The sequence below is a fragment of the Cetorhinus maximus genome, unplaced genomic scaffold (genome assembly GCF_964194155.1).
Source record: "Cetorhinus maximus unplaced genomic scaffold, sCetMax3.hap1.1 HAP1_SCAFFOLD_635, whole genome shotgun sequence".
Classification (NCBI taxonomy): domain Eukaryota; kingdom Metazoa; phylum Chordata; class Chondrichthyes; order Lamniformes; family Cetorhinidae; genus Cetorhinus; species Cetorhinus maximus.
The window spans coordinates 168,442-188,808 of NW_027596577.1; the positions used below are offsets into that span (position 1 = coordinate 168,442).

General features: G+C 55.4%; 1 protein-coding gene across 6 annotated transcripts; it reads left to right on the plus strand.

Moving 5' to 3' along the window:
• The first annotated feature begins 487 nt into the window (after window positions 1-487).
• On the plus strand, window positions 488-19,876 carry fdps (farnesyl diphosphate synthase (farnesyl pyrophosphate synthetase, dimethylallyltranstransferase, geranyltranstransferase)). Of its 6 annotated transcripts, XM_078535747.1 has the most exons (13): window positions 489-632; window positions 697-771; window positions 832-1,193; window positions 1,911-2,029; window positions 3,338-3,486; window positions 6,922-7,062; window positions 7,850-7,930; window positions 8,891-9,013; window positions 11,301-11,389; window positions 12,273-12,345; window positions 13,435-13,512; window positions 13,972-14,106; window positions 16,819-19,876. In XM_078535747.1, the coding sequence occupies exons 4-13, from the start codon at window positions 1,924-1,926 to the stop codon at window positions 17,017-17,019; spliced, it is 1,176 nt and encodes a 391-aa protein (XP_078391873.1). In that variant the 5' UTR covers window positions 489-632; window positions 697-771; window positions 832-1,193; window positions 1,911-1,923; the 3' UTR covers window positions 17,020-19,876. The 6 variants fall into 6 exon arrangements, with proteins under 6 accessions (XP_078391871.1, XP_078391875.1, XP_078391873.1 ...); XM_078535745.1 differs by having other exon boundaries at window positions 488-771; XM_078535748.1 differs by having other exon boundaries at window positions 557-771; window positions 1,942-2,029.
• The last annotated feature ends 491 nt before the right edge of the window (window positions 19,877-20,367 follow it).

Sequence of the window (20,367 nt, forward strand, 5' to 3'; positions counted from 1 at the left end):
GGTCTGGGTCAGTGAGCGGGAGGGGATGAAGGTGATCTGGAGAGGGGAGGGGGAGGAGCTGACTCCCAGTGTGGGGAGGGAGCGGGGGCGGGTGAGGGGATGAAGCTAATTGGAGGATCCCAGGCTCAGGCGCCGGCTCCTTTCCTTCTATTGGTCAGTCTTTCACTCAAATGCCCCCACCTTGACCCCGCCCATTCGTTCCAATTGACGTCACAATAGAAGTTTACTCCCATCCTCGGGCTCCGATTGGCAAACTCTCCGCGTTCCCATCCTCGTGCGATGCCGCTGACCAATCAGGAGCCGAGTCTCCTGTGGAGTGACGGAGATGAGCGCCGCGCTCTCTCTCCCCCGGACACTGCGATGCACCATGGGTGATGTAGTTCCCTTGCCGACAAAGCGCCTGCGCAGGCAATAGCGACAGCGCAGGAACGGGAACTACAACTCCCAGCAACCACTTTGCGAGCCGCAGACACATGCGCAGTAGTGGGTCGCATTTGTTTCAGTTCTGAGTGAGATCAGAGAGAGAGAGAGAGAGAGTGTGCAGAGTGAGCTGACCCAGTGGCTTCGTGCAGAGCAGGAGAGTCCAGCCCAGACCAGACCAGGACATCCTAGCTGTGGACAGTCCAGCTGAGGTCATCCTAGCTCAGGACAATCCATCCAGCTCAGGACAGCACAGGTCAGTCCAGCCCAGACCAGAGCATCCTAGCTCAGGACAGTCCAGACCAGCTCAGGACAGTCCAGACCAGCTCAGGACAATCCAGGACAGCGCAGGTCAGTCCAGCCCAGACCAGAACATCCTAGCTCAGGACAGTCCAGACCAGCACAGGTCAGTCCAGCCCAGAGCAGAGCATCCTAGCTGTGGACAGTCCAGATCAGGTCATCCTAGCTCAGGACAGTCCAGCCCAGTTCAGTCTAGGATAGTCCAGCTTGGACCAGGTCATCCCATCTCAGGACAGTTCAGGCCCCATCAGACCAGGACAGGACAGCCAGCGCAGTGCTGGTCAGCCCAGCTCAGACCAGAAGAGGTCAACCCAGGACTATCCAGCTTGGACCAGGTTATCCCATCTCAGGTCAAGCCTTGGACAGTCCTACCCCAAACCAGGGCAGCAGCACCTCGCACCAGGGCTTCATTGCTGGGTCCTGTGGATGAACGTGGAGCAGCAGCTTCCCTACAGCTGAGCATCCGAGTGAAGGTGGGTCATGGAGGAGGGGAGGGAGAGAGGGAGGGGGTCCTAATTCTGGCTCTGCAACTTAATTTGTCATGCGTCGGAATGGTTTAAACCGTTTGGTGCGACGAGGCTGGGTGAACTGGGTTGTGGAGGGGTGGACCTGGACCCAGTCACCAACCGGTGGGATGGGCTCGGCTGTGCAGGGTGGCGGTGATGCTCCCGCAGTCGAATAGGTGGCTGTTATCTGTTTCGAAGCCACGCTTCAGCCTGCTGGTGCCCTTGGAGCCAGACCCCCCCACTCCCGCCTTAACCATACCAGGAGTGGAAACAACATCGCAGTTAATAACCCACGGTGTGGTTGAATGTTTGAACTGGGTTGTGTTGGCTGCACTTTAATCTGTGTGGGAACAGGCTGGACCGGTTCCAGTGCTTGCTGCCTGGTGCTGGTGAGACAGTTCCCTTCCATCTCCTGGGGGGTGCGGGGGGGGGTCAATGCTTCTCCCTCCGCCAAACGGGGTGATCTTGGTCATCATCACGTTGCTGTGTGGTGGGATCTTGCTGTGCACAAATTGGCTGCCTACGTTACAGCAGTGGCTACACTGCAGAAGTATTCCACTGGCTGCGAAGTGCTTTGGGGTGTCCTGAGGGTCCAGCAAAGGGCGCTTTAGAAATGCCAGGGGTTTTTTTTTTTCCGCTGCTGTGTTTGAGGTGCTGTATCAATGCAGGTCATTGTTGTTGTAGTGCAAGTCACACGATGCCCATGTACCGCCAGCTCCTCCTCCACCGTGCGGCTGTGTTGCTAGCCCCTTGCCTGTGTCGTTCTACCCGTGCCGTGCCGAGAAAGCTCACCAGGAGTCACGGTAAGCAGTCTGAGGCAGCTGGTAGCAGCCTGGGTTGAAGGCGTGTCCAGAAGGGGGTTGGAGCGGGCCAGGTTAACGCCCTGGCGTGCGCGGGCAACTGCTCGGAGTTCACTCCCGCGTCGCCCGCCCGCCCGTCCGACTGCCCCCTACCCCGTGGGCAGCTGTCCACCCGGAGCTGGTACTGGGCTGGGGGTCAGGAGCGCCCCCAGCCCTTGCAAAGGAAGAACTTGCATTTGTTAATAGTGCCTCTGGGGAAGTCCCAAAGCGCTTCACAGCCAATGAAGAGTAGCCACTGTGGTGATGTAGAGTCTCCCTGAGGCTTGTCCTGGCAGCTGAGAGTTGATATCAGGACAGATTGAACAGGCTGGGGTCTAAACTCTAGAAAAGACCAGGCTCATAGAGGTCTTTAAAATTCTGAAAGGGCTCGGAAGGGTAGATGTGGAGAAGATGTTTCCACTTGTGGGAGAGACCAGGACTAGGGGGGCCATCAATATAAGACGGTGACTAATAAACCCAATGGGGAATTCGGGAGAAAGTTCTTAACCCGTAGAGTCTGGAGAATGTGGGACTCGCTCTGGGGAGGGAGGGAAGGAAGGGGGAATGGGTGATGGGTGGTACTGTCTCCAATGTCAGTCACGTGTTGGGGTAGGAACTGCGGTTGGTAACTTGCCTTCTGTGAGAGTGAGGGCCCCTCGATGGTCTCCGCGGCTCAGCGGGTACCAGGCCCGCCGCCGAGGGCAGAGGGGCTTGTGGGATCAAAGACCTGCTTCAACTGAGAACCCCTCCGACCCTCTCAGGCGGGCGTGAGAGATCCCAGGGGGCCACTCTCCTGAAGACGGGGAGAGTGGTTTCTATCCTTGGTGCTCTGGCCCCATGTTTATCCCTCCAACTAATATCCCGCCCCCCAAAAAAAAAATCAGATGATCCATCATTTATTCTTAAAGTCACGTTGCCGTTTGTGGGATCTTGCTGTGCACCAATTGGTTGCTGCGTTTCGGACATTACAACAGCGACTACGTTTGGAGAGGGATTGGAAAGCACTTTGGAACTCTCTGAAGCTGGGACAGGGTTTGGGGAAATGAGAGTCACCCTCGTTCAATGATTGGGTTTTAAGAGCCAGTCGGATGGGTCTATTGTAAGTGGGTCAGTTAGTGAGGAGTGTCCAGTTCATCGCTCGGGCAGGTGACACAGTCCCAGTCTCCTCCGGCCTTCCCGTTCCTAGACACACTTCTGTTGCAAGGTGGGCGTTGGGAGTCCTGTTCCCCTGTGCGGCTGACCTTAGTCCTGGCCTCTGACTCCCTCCTGTAGGCAGCGGGACCATGAGTGTGGAGAAGAAGCCCCAGATCAAGGCCGACATGAGGGAGTTTGACCGGATGTTCACCCAGATTGTGGAGACCTTGACCGAGGAAGATCTGCATCACCCGGAGATCGGGGACGCAATCAAACGTCTGAGAGAGGTGAGAGCCGTCGGGCGGGGCAGGGGGAGGTGGGTGCTGTCTGGGGAAAGAGGTGGGAGGTGCTGTCTGGGGGGGAGGGGGGCGCAGTCTTGGGGGGGAGGGGGGCGCCGTCTTGGTGGGGAGGGGGGCGCAGTCTTGGTGGGGAGGGGGGCGCAGTCTTGGTGGGGAGGGGGGCGCAGTCTTGGTGGGGAGGGGGGCGCAGTCTTGGTGGGGAGGGGGGCGCAGTCTTGGTGGGGAGGGGGGGCGCAGTCTTGGTGGGGAGGGGGGCGCAGTCTTGGTGGGGAGGGGGCGCAGTCTTGGTGGGGAGGGGGGCGCAGTCTTGTGGGGAGGGGGGCGCAGTCTTGTGGGGGAGGGGGGCGCAGTCTTGTGGGGGAGGGGGGTGCAGTCTTGTGGGGGAGGGGGGCGCAGTCTTGGTGGGGAGGGGGGCGCAGTCTTGGTGGGGAGGGGGGGGCAGTCTTGGTGGGGAGGGGGGTTGCAGTCTTGGTGGGGAGGGGGGCGCAGTCTTGGTGGGGAGGGGGGCGCAGTCTTGTTGGGGAGGGGGGCGCAGTCTTGTTGGGGAGGGGGGCGCAGTCTTGTTGGGGAGGGGGGCGCAGTCTGGGGGAAGAGGTGGGGGGCGCAGTCTGGGGGAAGAGGTGGGGGGCGCAGTCTGGGGGAAGAGGATGCGCAGTCTGGGGGGAGGGGGTCGCAGTTTGGGGGAAGAGGTGGGGGTGCAGTCTGGGGGGGGAGGGGGGCGCAATCTCTGGGGGGAGGGGGGCGCAGTCTGGGGGGAGGGGGGGCGCAGTTTGGGGGGGCGCAGTTTGGGGGGGGGGCGCAGTCTGGGGGTAGGGGGCGCAGTCTGGGGGGAGGGGGGCGCAGTCTGTGGGGAGGAGGTTTATGGGGATGGGCACACTGGCGTCGCTGGTTTATGGGGATGTACACACTGGCGTCGCTGGTTTATGGGGATGGGCACACTGGCGTCGCTGGTTTATGGGGATGGGCACACTGGCATCGCTGGTTTAAGGGGATGGGCACACAGGCGTCACTGGTTTATGGGGTGGGCACACTGGCGTCGCTGGTTTATGGGGTGGGCACACTGGCGTCACTGGTTTATGGGGGTGGGCACACTGGCATCGCTGGTTTATGGGGTGGGCACACTGGCGTCGCTGGTTTATGGGGGTGGGCACACTGGCGTCGCCGGTTTATGGGGATGGGCACACTGGCGTCGCCGGTTTATGGGGGTGGGCACACTGGCGTCGCCGGTTTATGGGGGTGGGCACACTGGCGTCGCCGGTTTATGGGGATGGGCACACTGGCATCGCCGGTTTATGAGGGTGGGCACACTGGCGTCACCGGTTTATGGGGGTGGGCACACTGGCGTCGCCGGTTTATGGGGATGGGCACACTGGCATCGCTGGTTTATGGGGATGGGCTCACTGGCATCACCAGTTTATGCGGATAGGCACACACGTCACTGGTTTAAGGGGATTGGCTCACTGGCAACACTGGTTTATGGGGATGGGCACACTGGCGTCACTGGTTTATGGGGAAGGGCACACTGGCAACACTGGTTTATGGGGATGGGCACACACGCCACTGGTTTATGGGATGGTGTCACTGGGTTATGGGGATGGGCTCACTGGCGTCACTGGTTTATGGGTACGGGCACACTGGCAACACTGGTTTATGGGGTGGGCACACTGGCAACACTGGTTTATGGGGATGGGCACACGCGTCACTGGTTTATGGGATGGTGTCACTGGTTTATGGGGATGGGCTCACTGGTGCCACTGGGTTATGGAGATGGGCACACTGATGCCACTGGTTTATGGGCATGAGCACACTTGCCACTGGTTTATGAGGATGGGCACACTGGCACTTGGGGGTGGGCACACTTGTGCCACTGGTTTATGGGGATGGACTCACTGGCGTCACTGGTTTGGTTTATGGGGATGGGCACACGCGTCACTTGTTTATGGGGATGGGCTCACTGGTTTATGGGGATGGGAACACTGGTGCCACTGGTTTATGGAGATGGGAACATTATCGTCACTGGTTTATGTGGTGGTGTCGCTGGTTTATGTGGATAGGCACACTGGCGTGACTGGTTTATGGGGATGGGCACATTGGTGCCACTGGTTTATGGGGATGGGCTCACTGGTGCTGCTGGTTTATGGGGATGGGCTCACTGGTGCCGCTGGTTTATGGGGATGGGCTCACTGGTGCCACTGGTTTATGGGGATGGGCACAATGGTGCCGCTGGTTTATGGGGATGGGCACAATGGTGCCGCTGGTTTATGGGGATGGGCACACTGGTGCCACTGGTTTATGGGGATGGGCACACTGGTGCCACTGGTTTATGGGGATGGGTACACTCACGTCACTGGTTTATGGGGATGGGCACACTCGCGTCACTGGTTTATGGGGATGGGCACACTAGTGCCACTGGTTTATGGGGATTGGCTCACTGGCAACACTGGTTTATGGGGATGGGCACACTGGCGTCACTGGTTTATGGGGAAGGGCACACTGGCAACACTGGTTTATGGGGATAGGCACACACGCCACTGGTTTATGGGATGGTGTCACTGCGTCATGGGGATGGGCTCACTGGCGTCACTGGTTTATGGGTACGGGCACACTGGCAACACTGGTTTATGAGGATGGGCACACTGGCACCACTGGTTTATGGGGATGGGCACACTGGCACTTGGGGATGGGCACAATGGTGCCGCTGGTTTATGGGGATGGGCACACTGGTGCCACTGGTTTATGGGGATGGGCACACTGGTGCCACTGGTTTATGGGGATGGGCACACTGGTGCCACTGGTTTATGGGGATGGGTACACTCGTGTCACTGGTTTATGGGATGGTGTCACTGGTTTATGGGGATGGGCTCACTGGTGCCACTGGGTTATGGAGATGGGCACACTGATGCCACTGGTTTATGGGCATGAGCACACTTGCCACTGGTTTATGAGGATGGGCACACTGGCACCACTGGTTTATGGGGATGGGCACACTGGCACTTGGGGATGGGCACAATGGTGCCGCTGGTTTATGGGAATGGGCACACTGGTGCCACTGGTTTATGGGGATGGGCACACTGGTGCCACTGGTTTATGGGGATGGGCACACTGGTGCCACTGGTTTATGGGGATGGGCACACTGGTGCCACTGGTTTATGGGGACGGGCACACTGGTGCCACTGGTTTATGGGGACGGGCACACTGGTGCCGCTGGTTTATGGGGACAGGCACACTGGTGCCGTTGGTTTATGGGGACGGGCACACTGGTGCCGCTGGTTTATGGGGACGGGCACACTGGTGCCGCTGGTTTATGGGGATGGGCACACTGGTGCCACTGGTTTATGGGGATGGTCTCCATTATTGAACCAGCAGATGGTCAGTAGACATTGCTTGCACACACTCACTGTCTCCCCACTTTCCCCTCTCCAGGTGCTTGAATATAATGTTCCGGGTGGGAAGAGAAATCGAGGCCTCTCAGTAATTGCCTCATTTCGAGAGCTCTCCAGTCCCAAACAGCAAACAGAGGAGAACCTGAAGACAGCGCTAATAATCGGCTGGTGTGTGGAGCTGGTGAGTATGTCAGTGTCTCTCACACACACAGCCCATTGCACTGATCAATCTCACAGCACTCACTGCTCCAGCCCCTACACCCCTCCCTATCTCTGTAACCTCCTCCAGCCCCTACACCCCTCCCTATCTCTGTAACCTCCTCCAGCCCCTACCCCCCTCCCTATCTCTGAAACCCCCTCCAGTCCCTATGCCCCTCCCTATCTCTGTAACCTCCTCCAGCCCCTACCCCCCTCCCTATCTCTGAAACCCCCTCCAGTCCCTACGCCCCTCCCTATCTCTGTAACCTCCTCCAGCCCCTACGCCCCTCCCTATCTCTGTAACCTCCTCCAGCCCCTACGCCCCTCCCTATCTCTGTAACCTCCTCCAGCCCCTACGCCCCTCCCTATCTCTGTAACCTCCTCCAGCCCCTACACCCCTCCCTATCTCTGTAACCTCCTCCAGCCCCTACACCCCTCCCTATCTCTGTAACCTCCTCCAGCCCCTACACCCCTCCCTATCTCTGAGTGGTGCTGCTTGTGGGATCTTGCTATGCACAAAATGGCCACTGTTTCCTACACGACCCCTTGTGCTTACACTTGGCCGTGAATTGATTTGCAACGTCCTGAGATTGTGAAAGGCAGTTCAGATATGCGAATCTCCGTTTCCACTGCAGCATTTAGAGTTTATGAATATTTAAAATGCTCTCTCGTTCTCTGTCAGCCTGCCTTTACTCACCATGTCAGATACTCACAACTGTGCTGCAGTTTGTTTCCCCAGAGCTGATGTCTGATGTTCTGTTTCTTTCCAGCTGCAAGCTTTCTTCCTGGTTGCAGATGACATCATGGACCAATCTGTAACAAGGAGAGGACAAGCCTGTTGGTATCGGAGGGTATGGATTCTGTCTGCATCAGCACTCCGCTGTACACCAGCAATTAGACATGAGAAGCTGGAATTCCAATCCTTGTGTTCTTATCATTAATACTAACCTTGAAGTGACAGGACGCGGGTCTGTGTGATTCCCCCACACGGTGACGGGACGCGGGTCTGTGTCTGTGATTCCCCCACACGGTGACGGGACGCGGGTCTGTGTCTGTGATTCCCCCACCCGGTGACGGGACGCGGGTCTGTGTGATTCCCCCACACGGTGAAGGGACGCGGGTCTGTGATTCCCCCACACGGTGACGGGATGCAGGTCTGTGTCTGTGATTCCCGCACACGGTGACGGGACGCGGGTCTGTGTCTGTGATTCCCCCACACGGTGACAGGACGCTGGTCTATGTCTGTGATTCCCCCACACGGTGACGGGACGCGGGTCTGTGTCTGTGATTCCCCCACACGGTGACGGGACGCGGGTCTGTGTCTGTGATTCCCCCACACGGTGACGGGACGCGGGTCTGTGATTCCCCCACACGGTGACGGGACGCGGGTCTGTGATTCCCCCACACGGTGACGGGACGTGGGTCTGTGTCTGTGATTCCCCCACACGGTGATGGGACTCGGGTCTGTGTCTGTGATTCCCCCACACGGTGACGGGAAGCGGGTCTGTGTCTGTGATTCCCCCACATGGTGACGGGACGCGGGTCTGTGTCTGTGATTCCCCCACACGGTGACGGGACGCGGGTCTGTGTCTGTGATTCCCCCACACGGTGACGGGACGCGGGTCTGTGTCTGTGATTCCCCCACACGGTGACGGGACGCGGGTCTGTGATTCCCCCACACGGTGACGGGACGCGGGTCTCTGACTCCCCCACATGGTGACGGGACGTGGGTCTGTGTGTGTCCTGTGATAGACTGGGGTCAGTGTATAGAGGTCAGTGTTTCACTCTCTCTCATTCTCATTCTCTCTCAGGAAGGGGTCGGACTGGATGCCATTAATGACTCTTATCTCCTGGAGGCTACAGTTTACCAGCTCCTCCGCAAGTACACGAAAGGACAAGGGTATTATCTGAATCTGCTGGAGCTCTTCCTGCAGGTAAGGGGGTCAGGATCAAATCCCGGGATACGTGATGCTTCCCATCTTCAGCCTGGAGCTGGACAAAGTCCACAAGCCCCTGGTTATCTGAACGTTACATGTCAGTGAGGCTCCACTCTCATCTCCCACGCATCTGTTTCACATTAGAGCCACTGGTCTGCGTGTGTCCTGTTAGCTACCAGGCAGCAGAGAAAGAGTCAGGCCCCCTGGGTCATGGCAGGAGGGACGTGTGTCGATCTCCTTTTTTATTCATTCATGGGATGTGGGCATTGTTGGCTAGGCCAGCATTTATTGCCCATCCCTAATGTCACTATCCAGTGAACCCCTTGCACAGTTCGTGTGCCTGTCTCGCTGCGTGCACGTGTGCGCATGTCAATCATGACGCAGCCAATGGTAAAGGCTGAGTTGTTCAAATCCCGGAGGGAAACTTGAAACAACTGTCATGACTCACCTTTGCAGTTTGTAAGTTTCGAGATGCAGGCTTTGAATTCAGTAGTAATAAGACCACCGAGTCTCAAGAGGTTTTTTTATAAAACTACATTAAACATTTAATAATACAAGAAAGATTGTAAGCACAGACATATGTCTACAAAATGACTACTGTAATAACTACAAAAATCTCCTAACTAATCTAACTCAGTTACACCCCCGTTAAGGCAACAGTAAAACACAGATTTAAATAGACACCTGGCAAAGTACACCCTGTACAGTCACATTCAAAATGAGTTTCTTTCAGCTCTGGGTCCTTGCAGACAGGTTTGAGGCTTACAGGCTGGGAATTTTAGATCTTAGAATCCATCCTTCTTTTACCAACAGCCTTCTCTCCCTTTATACATATTTTCCTCTTTGAATGCATATTCTGTTTGTCACTAAGATTTTTTTAACTTTAAATCTTCTACCAATGAAACCTTTTCATGATACCCACTTTACTAGTAAGCTTTGAAAAACAATAAACACATTGTTTCTGAGCTTCACCTGGTTAGGTGTAATATTTCACCTGCTCTTTTGAATGGTCTATTTAAAAATGCAAATTGCCCCCTTTATACTTCACCTTCTATTTGCCCATGTTTATCGAATTACCACTTCAAACTTCTCTTCTATACATCAAAGCCTCTAGACCAGCTGGCTTTAATCCAATAAAAACACACTCACACTCAGAGTTTAGTGGTGTCTGTGGCTATTTTAAAATAATTTCCAATAACATTATAGACATTATTATATCTATTTGACATCCCCCTCCTTATTGAAAAATGAACTGTCATAATTCTAAAAGATGGCTTCATTTTTATTAACCTATCCTACACTATCTCCTATATTTAACTATATGCTTACACTATTACATTACCAGATGCATGCATTAACTTAGCAATATATACTAATCCTTGGTATCAGCAGAAATCATTTCAGTTCAGTGTCCAGGTTTTAAAAATGCCAATATCCTTTTAGCAAGTCAATCTTTGTGATGAATTTTGATTGTCCCACTTTCTCAATGCAATCCTCCAACCGTGGTTTGGGATATGAATCCGCTCTTGTCACCTCATTCACCTTTCGAACAGTCTGTGTTCCATCCGGTTTCGGTGCCAGTACAACTGGTGAACTCCAGTTACTGCAACTAACCTCAACGATATCATTTTGAAGCATGAAATCAATTTCTTTTTGTCCTTGTGATAACTTTGCCCGATTTAATCTACAAAGATGTTGCCATATTGAGATGAAACTTCTGCAGAGACATCATGTCTGGCTAAATCTGTCCTCCCCAACCTGTTTCCACAAATATCTTTGTGTGACTGCAATAGATTTTCCAAATCACTTTTAACACTTGTCTGGAAGGTAACTCAACATAACGTTTAAATTTTCAAGCACCCCCCTCATTAGCCAGTTTGATTAGAGGAAAATCAGTTTCAGAATCTTGCACTTCCACCTCTTTCTCATCTTCCACCATCACTAACACCTCTTCGTGTTCCTCTTCCCTCTCAAAGTACTTTTTAAAGCAAATTTACATGACACACCCTCTGCTTCTTTCTTCTATCTGGAGTATTTATTAAATAATTTACTTCACTCAATTTCTTTTCAATCCTGTAAGAGGCCCACTAAACCTTGCCTTTAACGTGTCACCCAGCGCTGGTAACAAGAACTAGCACTTTCTCCCCAGCAGTGAAATTCTGAACTGTAGCTTCCGTCTGCTTTTCACTTTCGTCACTTGCTGTGAAATCTTTAAACGTTCCCCCCCAACTCACTCACCTGCTCTGTCCAGCGGGTCTGATGTTTTTTGTTTCTCTGACCTCAGACCTCACACCAGACCGAGCTTGGCCAGGCGCTGGACCTCATGACTGCACAGCCCAGCAAGGTTAATCTGGACAGGTTCACAGAACAGAGGTGAGTGTTATCAGGGGCTGGGTGAGTGTTATCAGGGGCTGGGTAAGTGTTATCAGGGGCCGCCCTCCAATGACAGTTGCTTTAATCCCCCTCTCCCCGGGACCTGGACTTGTTCAGTCTGTCACTGGCGGCTCCGTCTCGGGTAGACCCCAGTGTTGTTATGTCTCGCTCTCTCCTGGTCCAGTCAGCACTGGTTTTAATGATAACTCCCGGATACTGCCGCAGCCGGGATCGGAACATGGCCCCTCGGGTCTGTGTGTCCGTCCACCTCCCCGGCCGATATATCTACAGTCTGAGCCAGGAGGAGAAGGGTTACTGAGGGCGTGTATAAGGTGGCCCGGTCCCCGTACTGGGGGTGGGGGGGGGGGGGGGTGAAGGGGGATCCCCGTGTTGGGAGGGCGTCTCCCGTGTTGGGAGGGGGTCCCCGTGTTGGGAGGGGGTCCCCACGGTGGGAGGGGAGGGGGGGGTCCCCATGTTAGGAGGGGGTCTCCGTGGTGGGGAGGGGAGGGGGTCTCTGCGGTGGGGGGGGGAGGGGGTCTCCGCGGTGGGAGGGGGGTCCCCGCGGTGGGGGGGGGGTCCCCGCCGTGGGGGGGGAGAGGGGGTCTCCGCGGTGGGAGGGGAGGGGGGCGTCCCCATGTTAGGAGGGGGTCTCCGCGGTGGGGGTGGAGGGGGTCTCCACGTTGGGAGGGGGTCTCCGCTGAGCGGGGGGAGGGGGGCTCTGCGGTTGGGGGGGGAGGGGGTCCCCACGGTGGGGGTGGGGGGGGGTCTCCGCGGTGGGGGGGAGGGGGTCTCCGCGGTGGGGGGGGGAGGGGGTCCCCGCGGTGGGGGAGGGGAGGGGGTCCCCGTGTTGCAGGTTAATGGATCTCCGCTCCCTGTCTTTCAGGTACAAGGCCATTGTGAAATACAAGACAGCTTTTTACAGCTTCTACCTCCCAGTTGCTGCAGCCATGTACATGGTGAGTACTGAGGGCAAAGGTCAGGCCTGCACCTCCTCCCAACAGTTATCTCTACATTTCCCTATTGTTCCCGGCCCCGCCTCCTCCCGGCCCCGCCTCCTCCTGGCCCCGGCCCCGCCTCCTCCCGGTTCCGCCTCCTCCTGGTCCCGGCCCCGCCTCCTCCCGGTCCCAGCCCCGCCTCCTCCCAGCCCGGCCCCGCCTCCTCCGCCCACCGTCACCATCCTGGGGGTTACCATTGACCAGAAACAACTGGTCTAGACATATAAATACTGTGGCTACAAGAGCAGGTCAGAGGCTAGGGATCCTGTGCTGAGTAACTCACCTCCTGACTCCCCAAAGCCTGTCCACCATCCACAAGGCACAAGTCAGGAGTGTGATGGGATACTCCCCACTTGCCTGGATGAGTGCAGCTCCCACAACACTCAAGAAGCTCAACACCATCCAGGACAAAGCAGCCCCGCTTGATCGGCACCCCATCCACAAACATTCACTCCCTCCACCACCGACGCACAGTAGCAGCAGTGTGTGTACCATCTACAAGATGCACTGCAGCAACTCACCAAGGCTCCTTCGACAGCACCTTCCAAACCCATGTCCTCTACCATCTAGAAGGACAAGGGTAGCAGACACATGGGGAACCACCAACACCTGCAAGTTCCCCTCCAAACCACTCACCATCCTGACTTGGAAATATATCGGCCGTTCCTTCACTGTCGCTGGGTCAAAATCCTGGAACTCCCTTCCTAACAGCACTGTGGGTGTACCTACACCACAGGGACTGCAGCGGCTCAAGGCAGCTCAGCACCAGCCTTTCAATGATTCTAACGTTTAGTGTTTCAATGGTCTCATTCCAGCTAGTTTTTTTTTTGGAAGGATTCCCCTCCGGGGAGTAGGAGACGATTGTTCTGCTTTTATTACTCTAAAACAAACCCGACTGATAAATGCACGTTCTCTCAGTGAAAACCCTTCCAGTTCGCAGCCACTGCATCAACAGAACAAAACCTTGGGAGAGGGAGCCAAGCCCTCAGCGGGGACGGTGAACGTTCAGCCGGGCTCGGGTGTGACCTTTCTCCTTTGATTTTTCTGCAGGCTGGGATCGCCGGGGAAGCTGAACACTGCAGCGCCAGGGTCATCCTGCTGGAGATGGGAGAGTTCTTCCAGATCCAGGTGAGTAGGAAAGGCAGGACTCCTCACTGCCCCTGGCCTATTACCACCCTGACCTGTCAGCCAGGGTCGCCCCCCCCCGAACAGTGAGTGAGTGTTGATTCTGGAGGGCATGGAGCTGCTCTGCGCGATTCTGTCCCACGCGCCCTGAAGTGTGGAGGGTGGGGGAAACATTACACAAAGCTCTTTAAATTCTGTTTTTTAAACCCCAGAGTAGCAACTGTTCATGCCCATCCCCTCCCGGGATATGGACGCCAGCGTTTATTGCCCGTCCCCGGTTGCCCCTTGAGGAGGTGGTGGTGGTGGTGAGGCGCTCCAGCCCGTGTGGTGTAGGGACACCCACAGCGCTGTCGTTCCCGGTAGCTCCCTGTGGAGGGGAGTTGAAGGTCAGTGCGTTGCCGGGAAGTAACGATGCGCTGCGTTTCTCTGGCAATGTGTTTGAGTTGAAGTTCTGTGTTGTAGGACGACTACCTGGACTGCTATGGGGACCCGGAGGTGACTGGGAAGATTGGCACTGACATTGAGGATAACAAGTGCAGCTGGCTGGTGGTACAGGCACTCAAGAGGGTCGATCCAAAACAGAGGCAGCTTCTGGAGGTGAGGAACCCACCTTGACTCAGGCAAACCCTATTTTAGCTGATCTGTCCCTCTAATCCGGTGTCTAAGGAATTGCAGGAACAGGTTTGGGTAAGAGATGCTGGAACAGGATCCTGAGCTTCACAGGACACACAGGGATCTGCTTTATGAAGTTCATTCCCCTGCTTTCCCAAGACCAGGCTCACACCTGCCGCCCTCTCTACATTTCAGCTCATCCAAACCTCTGCTTTCCCCACGTCTGAACTCACCCTGTTCACCCGTCACTGCCCACACAGCTATTCTCATCCTTTCCGATCCCTCCTTGAGCCTTCCCTTCCCTATCTCTAACCTCCTCCAGCCCATCTCTCTAACCTCCTCCAGCCCCTACACCCCTCCCTATCTCTCTAACCTCCTCCAGCCCCTACACCCCTCCCTATCTCTGTAACCTCCTCCAGACCCTACACCCCTCCCTATCACTGTAACCTCCTCCACCCCTACACCCCTCTCTATCTCTGTAACCTCCTCCAGCCCCTACACCCCTCCCTATCTCTGTAACCTCCTCCACCCCCTACACCCCTCCCTATCTCTGTCACCTCCTCCAGCCCCTACACCCCTCCCTATCTCTGTAACCTCCTCCAGCCCCTACACCCCTCCTTATCTCTGTAACCTCCTCCAGCCCCTACACTCCCTATCTGTGTAACCTCCTCCAGCCCCTACACCCTATCTCTGTAACCTCCTCCAGCCCCTACACCCCTCCCTATCTCTGTAACCTCCTCCAGCCCCTACACCCCTCCCTATCTCTGTCGCCTCCTCCAGCCCCTACACCCCTCCCTATCTCTGTCGCCTCCTGCAGCCCCTACACCCCTCCCTATCTCCGTGACCTCCTCCAGCCCCTACACCCCTCCCTATCTCTGTAACCTCCTCCAGCCCCTACAACCCTCCGAGATCTCTGCACTCCTCCAATTCCAGCCTCTTGCACATCCCCCGATTCCCATCGCTCCACCATTGGCGGCCGTGCCTTCAGCTGCCTGGGGGGGCCCTGAGCTCTGGAATTCCTGCCCTAATCCTCTCCGCCTCTCTCTCTCCTTTTAGATGTTCCATGAAATCTACCTCTTTGGCTGAACATTTGGCTCCCTGTTGCTCACATCTCCTGGTGTGTCTTGGTGTCAGATTGACGTTTGATAATTGTTTCTGTGATGGCCTCAGGGTGTTTGCTCAACAAAATGATGTTTTGTGCACAAATGCAGATAGTCGAGAGGCTCTCCTCTCTAAAGGGGCGACTCCGAGGTTTCCATTTGGGAGTGTTTGAGAAGCAAATCTGGGAACACGTGGGAGGAGTAAGCTGGAGAACGGTGGGGAGTGGAGGGTCAGAGCTTGTTGCTGGGGTATTGGTTTTAAGGAGGACAGTATCACTGCAGTGCGGAGAGAGTAAGGGCTGACTGGAGGTAGGGCCAATCCGTCAAAAAGAGGGGTTTGTGGCAGGCCCACGTCAATACCAACACTGGGCACCGCACTGTGGAAAGATGTCAAGGCCAAGGAGAGAGTGCGGAGATTTACCAGGGTGGGAAGCAGGGATAAGGGACTTGAGTTGATGTGGAGAGACTGGAGAAGCTGGGATTGTTCTCCTGGGAGCAGAGAAGGTTAAGGGGGAGATTTGATAGAGGTGTTCCAAATCAGGAAGGAACTGTTCCCAGCGGGAGGAGTGTTGGGAACCAGAGGAACACCGATTCAAGGAAATTGATAAAGGAACCAGAGGGAGGGCCGAGAATTTTCTCTTACGCAGCCAGTGGTTGTGATTTGGGAGGCGGTGGAAGCAGATTCAATGGGAACGATATAGATGGGTTGGTGGAGTGGGCGGTAAAGTGGCAGATGGATTTTAACATAGAGAAGTGTGAGGTCATACATTTAGGGAGGTCAAACAGTTACAGGGATTACACAATAAATGGGAATATACTAAGAGGGGTAGATGAAGTGAGAGATCTTGGCATACAAGTACACAGGTCCCTGAAGGCAGCAGTTCAAGTAGACAAGGTTGTAAAGAAGGCATATGGAATGCTCCACTTCACTGGCAGAGGTATAGAATATAAAAGTAAGGATATAATGTTGGAATTGTATAAAACACTGGTGAGACCACAACTGGAGTATTGTGTGCAGTTCTGGTCACCACATTACAGGAAGGACGTAATAGCTCTGGAGAGGGTGCAGAGGAGGTTTACAAGAATGTGGCCAGGGTTAGAAAAGTGTAGCTATGAGGAGAGATTGGATAGGTTGGGGTTATTTTCCTTAGAACAAAGAAGGCTCAGAGGTGACTTGATTGAGGTGTACAAAATTATGAGGGGAATAGATAGAGTGGACAGGATAAAATTGTTTCCCTTGGTGGAGAATTCTAGAACCAGGGGACATAGATTCAAGATAAGTGACAGAAGGTGTAGCGGGGACATGAGGAAGAACTTTTTTTTATGCAGAGGGGAGCGGGTGTCTGGAATTCGCTGCCCAAGTTGGTGGTAGAGGCAGAAACTCTAAACTCTTTTAAAAAGTACCTGGATCTGCACCTTAAGTGCTGTAAGCTGCAGGGCTATGGGCCGGGTGCAGGAAGGTGGGGTTAGGAAGGGCACCTGGGTGTCCTGGGGCTGGTATGGACAAGATGGGCCGAATGGCCTCCTTCTGTGCTGTCAGGGTTCAGTAAACGTGTTTCGGCTCCTGACCGTGCATCAATTGTTCTTGTGACTGTAGGATAACTACGGGAGGAGTGAGCAGGAGAAGATAGCAAAGGTTAAGGCTTTGTATGAGGAACTGGACATGCGAGCGATCTACTCTCAGTATGAGGAGCACAGCTACCAGAGGCTCTTGGGACTCATCAGCCAACACTGTACGAAGCTGCCCCAAGAAGTCTTCCTCTCCTTCGCTCAGAAGATCTACAGGAGACACAAGTAGATTGAAAAGGCTGTCGAGGAATCCCAGGCTCGGGGAGAGGGATATCCCACCTTGAGCAGGGATCCACTCCAATAAGGTCACAGAACCTAACCCCCTCTGCTCCCTGACGGTGAAATGTGTGGGACTGTATGTAACATCAGGATGGGAAACAAGCCTGAGTAAAGGGAACAGGGTGGGAGGGGGGAAGAAAAGGGGCAGAGGAAGGGGAGAGAGGGAATGGGATAGAGGGGGTCCACCACAGGTCATTAGTGAAAACTGCTCATGTGTATACGTATATGTGTGTGTTTGTATGTGTGTAATTCCACTACTGTTGGAGAGTGGCTCGAACTGCTGAAATTGTTCATACCAGTTACAGGCTGTGGCTCCCACTGCTGTGCTGTACCTGTCCTGGGAGTGTTTGATGGGGACGGTGTAGAGGGAGCTTTACTCTGTATCTAACCCCGTGCTGTACCTGTCCTGGGAGTGTTTGATGGGGACGGTGTAGAGGGAGCTTTACTCTGTATCTAACCCCGTGCTGTACCTATCCTGGGAGTGTTTGATGGGGACGGTGTAGAGGGAGCTTTACTCTGTATCTAACCCCATGCTGTACCTGTCCTGGGAGTGTTTGATGGGGACGGTGTAGAGGGAGCTTTACTCTGTATCTAACCCCGTGCTGTACCTGTCCTGGGAGTGTTTGATGGGGACGGTGTAGAGAGAGCTTTACTCTGTATCTAACCCCGTGCTGTACCTGTCCTGGGAGTGTTTGATGGGGACAGTGTAGAGGGAGCTTTACTCTGTATCTAACCCCGTGCTGTACCTGCCCTGGGAGTGTTTGATGGGGACAGTGTAGAGGGAGCTTTACTCTGTATCTAACCCCGTGCTGTACCTGTCCTGGGAGTGTTTGATGGGGACAGTGTAGAGGGAGCTTTACTCTGTATCTAACCCCGTGCTGTACCTGTCCTGGGAGTGTTTGATGGGGACAGTGTAGAGGGAGCTTTACTCTGTATCTAACCCCGTGCTGTACCTGTCCTGAGAGTGTTTGATGGAAATAAATCTGTTTAAAAATATGACCTTACCGTTGCAGATTTTTGTCTGAAGTTGTTTTGTTGGTTCCTGTCCTCCCAGCTTTCCACAGTTATTCTGTTCCAGCACTCGTTCTGATCTGGTTAGTGACAGGGCCTGGTCACAGTGCCAGCTTTGGCTAACTGACCAGCTTCTCTTATCTCTGAGTGAGAAAGTGGTGGGAGCGAATCACCATCCGGATACTTGAATATAACAATCCAGGCAACATGCCTGGTGTAGTTACTGAGGGAGTGCCGCACTGTCAGAGGGTTAGTACTGAGGGAGTGCCGAAGTTGGAGGGTCAGTGCTGAGGGAGTGCTGCACTGTTGGAGGGTCAGTGCTGAGGGAGTGCCGCACTGTCAGAGGGTCAGTGCTGAGGGAGTGCCGCACTGTCGGAGGGTCAGTGTTGAGGGAGCGCCGCATTGTCGGAGGGTCAGTGCTGAGGGAGCGTCGCATTGTCGGAGGGTCAGTGCTGAGGGAGCGCCGCACTGTCGGAGGGTCAGTGCTGAGGGAGCGCCGCACTGTCGGAGGGTCGGTGCTGAGGGAGCGCCGCACTGTCAGAGGGTCAGTACTGGGGGAGTGCCGCAGTTGGAGGGCCAGTTCTGAGGGAGCGCCGCACTGTCGGAGGGTTAGTGTTGAGGGAGCGCCGCACAGTCGGAGGGTTAGTGTTGAGGGAGCGTCGCACTGTCGGAGGGTCAGTACTGAGGGAGTGCCGCACTGTCAGAGGGTCAGTACTGAGGGAGCGCCGCACTGTCGGAGGGTTAGTGTTGAGGGAGCGCCGCACTGTCGGAGGGTCAGTGCTGAAGGAGCGCCGCGCTGTCGGAGGGTCAGCGCCGAGCAAGTGCCGCACTGTTGGAGGGTCAGTGCTGACGGAGCGCCACACTGTTGGAGGGTCAGTGCTGAGGGAGCGCCGTACTGTCGGAGGGTCAGTGCTGAGGGAGCGCCGCACTGTCGGAGGGTCAGTGCTGAGGGAGCGCCGCACTGTCGGAGGGTCAGTGCTGAGGGAGCACCGCACTGTCGGAGGGTCAGTGCTGAGGGAGCGCCGCACTGTCGGAGGGTCAGTGCTGAGGGAGCGCCGCACTGTCGGAGGGTCAGTGCTGAGGGAGCGCCGCTCTGTCAGAGGGTCAGTACTGAGGGAGTGCCGCAGTTGGAGGGCCAGTTCTGAGGGAGCGCCGCACTGTCGGAGGGTTAGTGTTGAGGGAGCGTCGCACTGTCGGAGGGTCAGTACTGAGGGAGTGCCGCACTGTCGGAGGGTCAGTGCTGAGGGAGCGCCGCGCTGTCGAAGGGTCAGCGCCGAGGGAGTGCTGCACTGTCGGAGGGTCAGTGCTGAGGGAGCGCCGTACTGTCGGAGGGTCAGTGCTGAGGGAGCGCCGCACTGTTAGAGGGTCAGTGCTGAGGGAGCGCCGCATTGTCGGGGGGTCAGTACTGAGGGAGCGCCGCACTGTCGGAGGGTCAGTACTGAGGGAGTGCCGCACTGTCGGAGGGTCAGTACTGAGGGAGAACCGCACTGTCGGAGGGTCAGCGCTGAGGGAGTGCCGCACTGTCGGAGGGTCAGTACTGAGGGAGAACCGCACTGTCGGAGGGTCAGCGCTGAGGGAGCGCCGCACTGTCGGAGGTACCATCATTCGGATGAGATGCGGAAGTGAGGTCCCATCTGCCCCTGGGGCTGTGGTAGATGATCCCACAACCACAAGTGAAAGAGTTGGGAAATTTTCCTCGGTATACCAGATGATCTGGGTTGTTGTCTTTTTACCGTGTGTGGGATCTTGCTATGCGCACATTGGCTGCTGTGTCTCCTACATTACAACAATGACCATACTGCAAAAAAAAAAATAGCATTTTGGGATAGCCTGAGACGGTTGAAGATGTGAATCAAAGATGAAGCATTCTTTTAAAACGCACAGCAACCTGGATCTGGGCTGTCGAATATACAATTTAATGAAAATGTCGGAACCAGTGAAAGTTCAGAGATCAGCGAGTGACAGCATGCAAAACCCCAGACAGCACGAGCAGAAAGCCCACCAGGGTAACAACAGTTTATTAAGAGCACTGGGGGGGACAGAGAGAGCCTAGACACAATGCGGACACAAAGCCATTATACATCCAGAGATTGACTTAGTCACAGTGAGAGAGCGGAGCCAACACGGGAATGTGGGGGATACAGGGATCAGGACAGAGACAGCACAATATCTGCACCCTCGTGGAGCAGACCATGAAACCAGGGACCCCCTGGCAGGTGAGTGTCTAAGCGATGGCAAACGCCAGAGAGTCGAGATTGGACATGTTCGTCGCTAACCCTGGGGGACA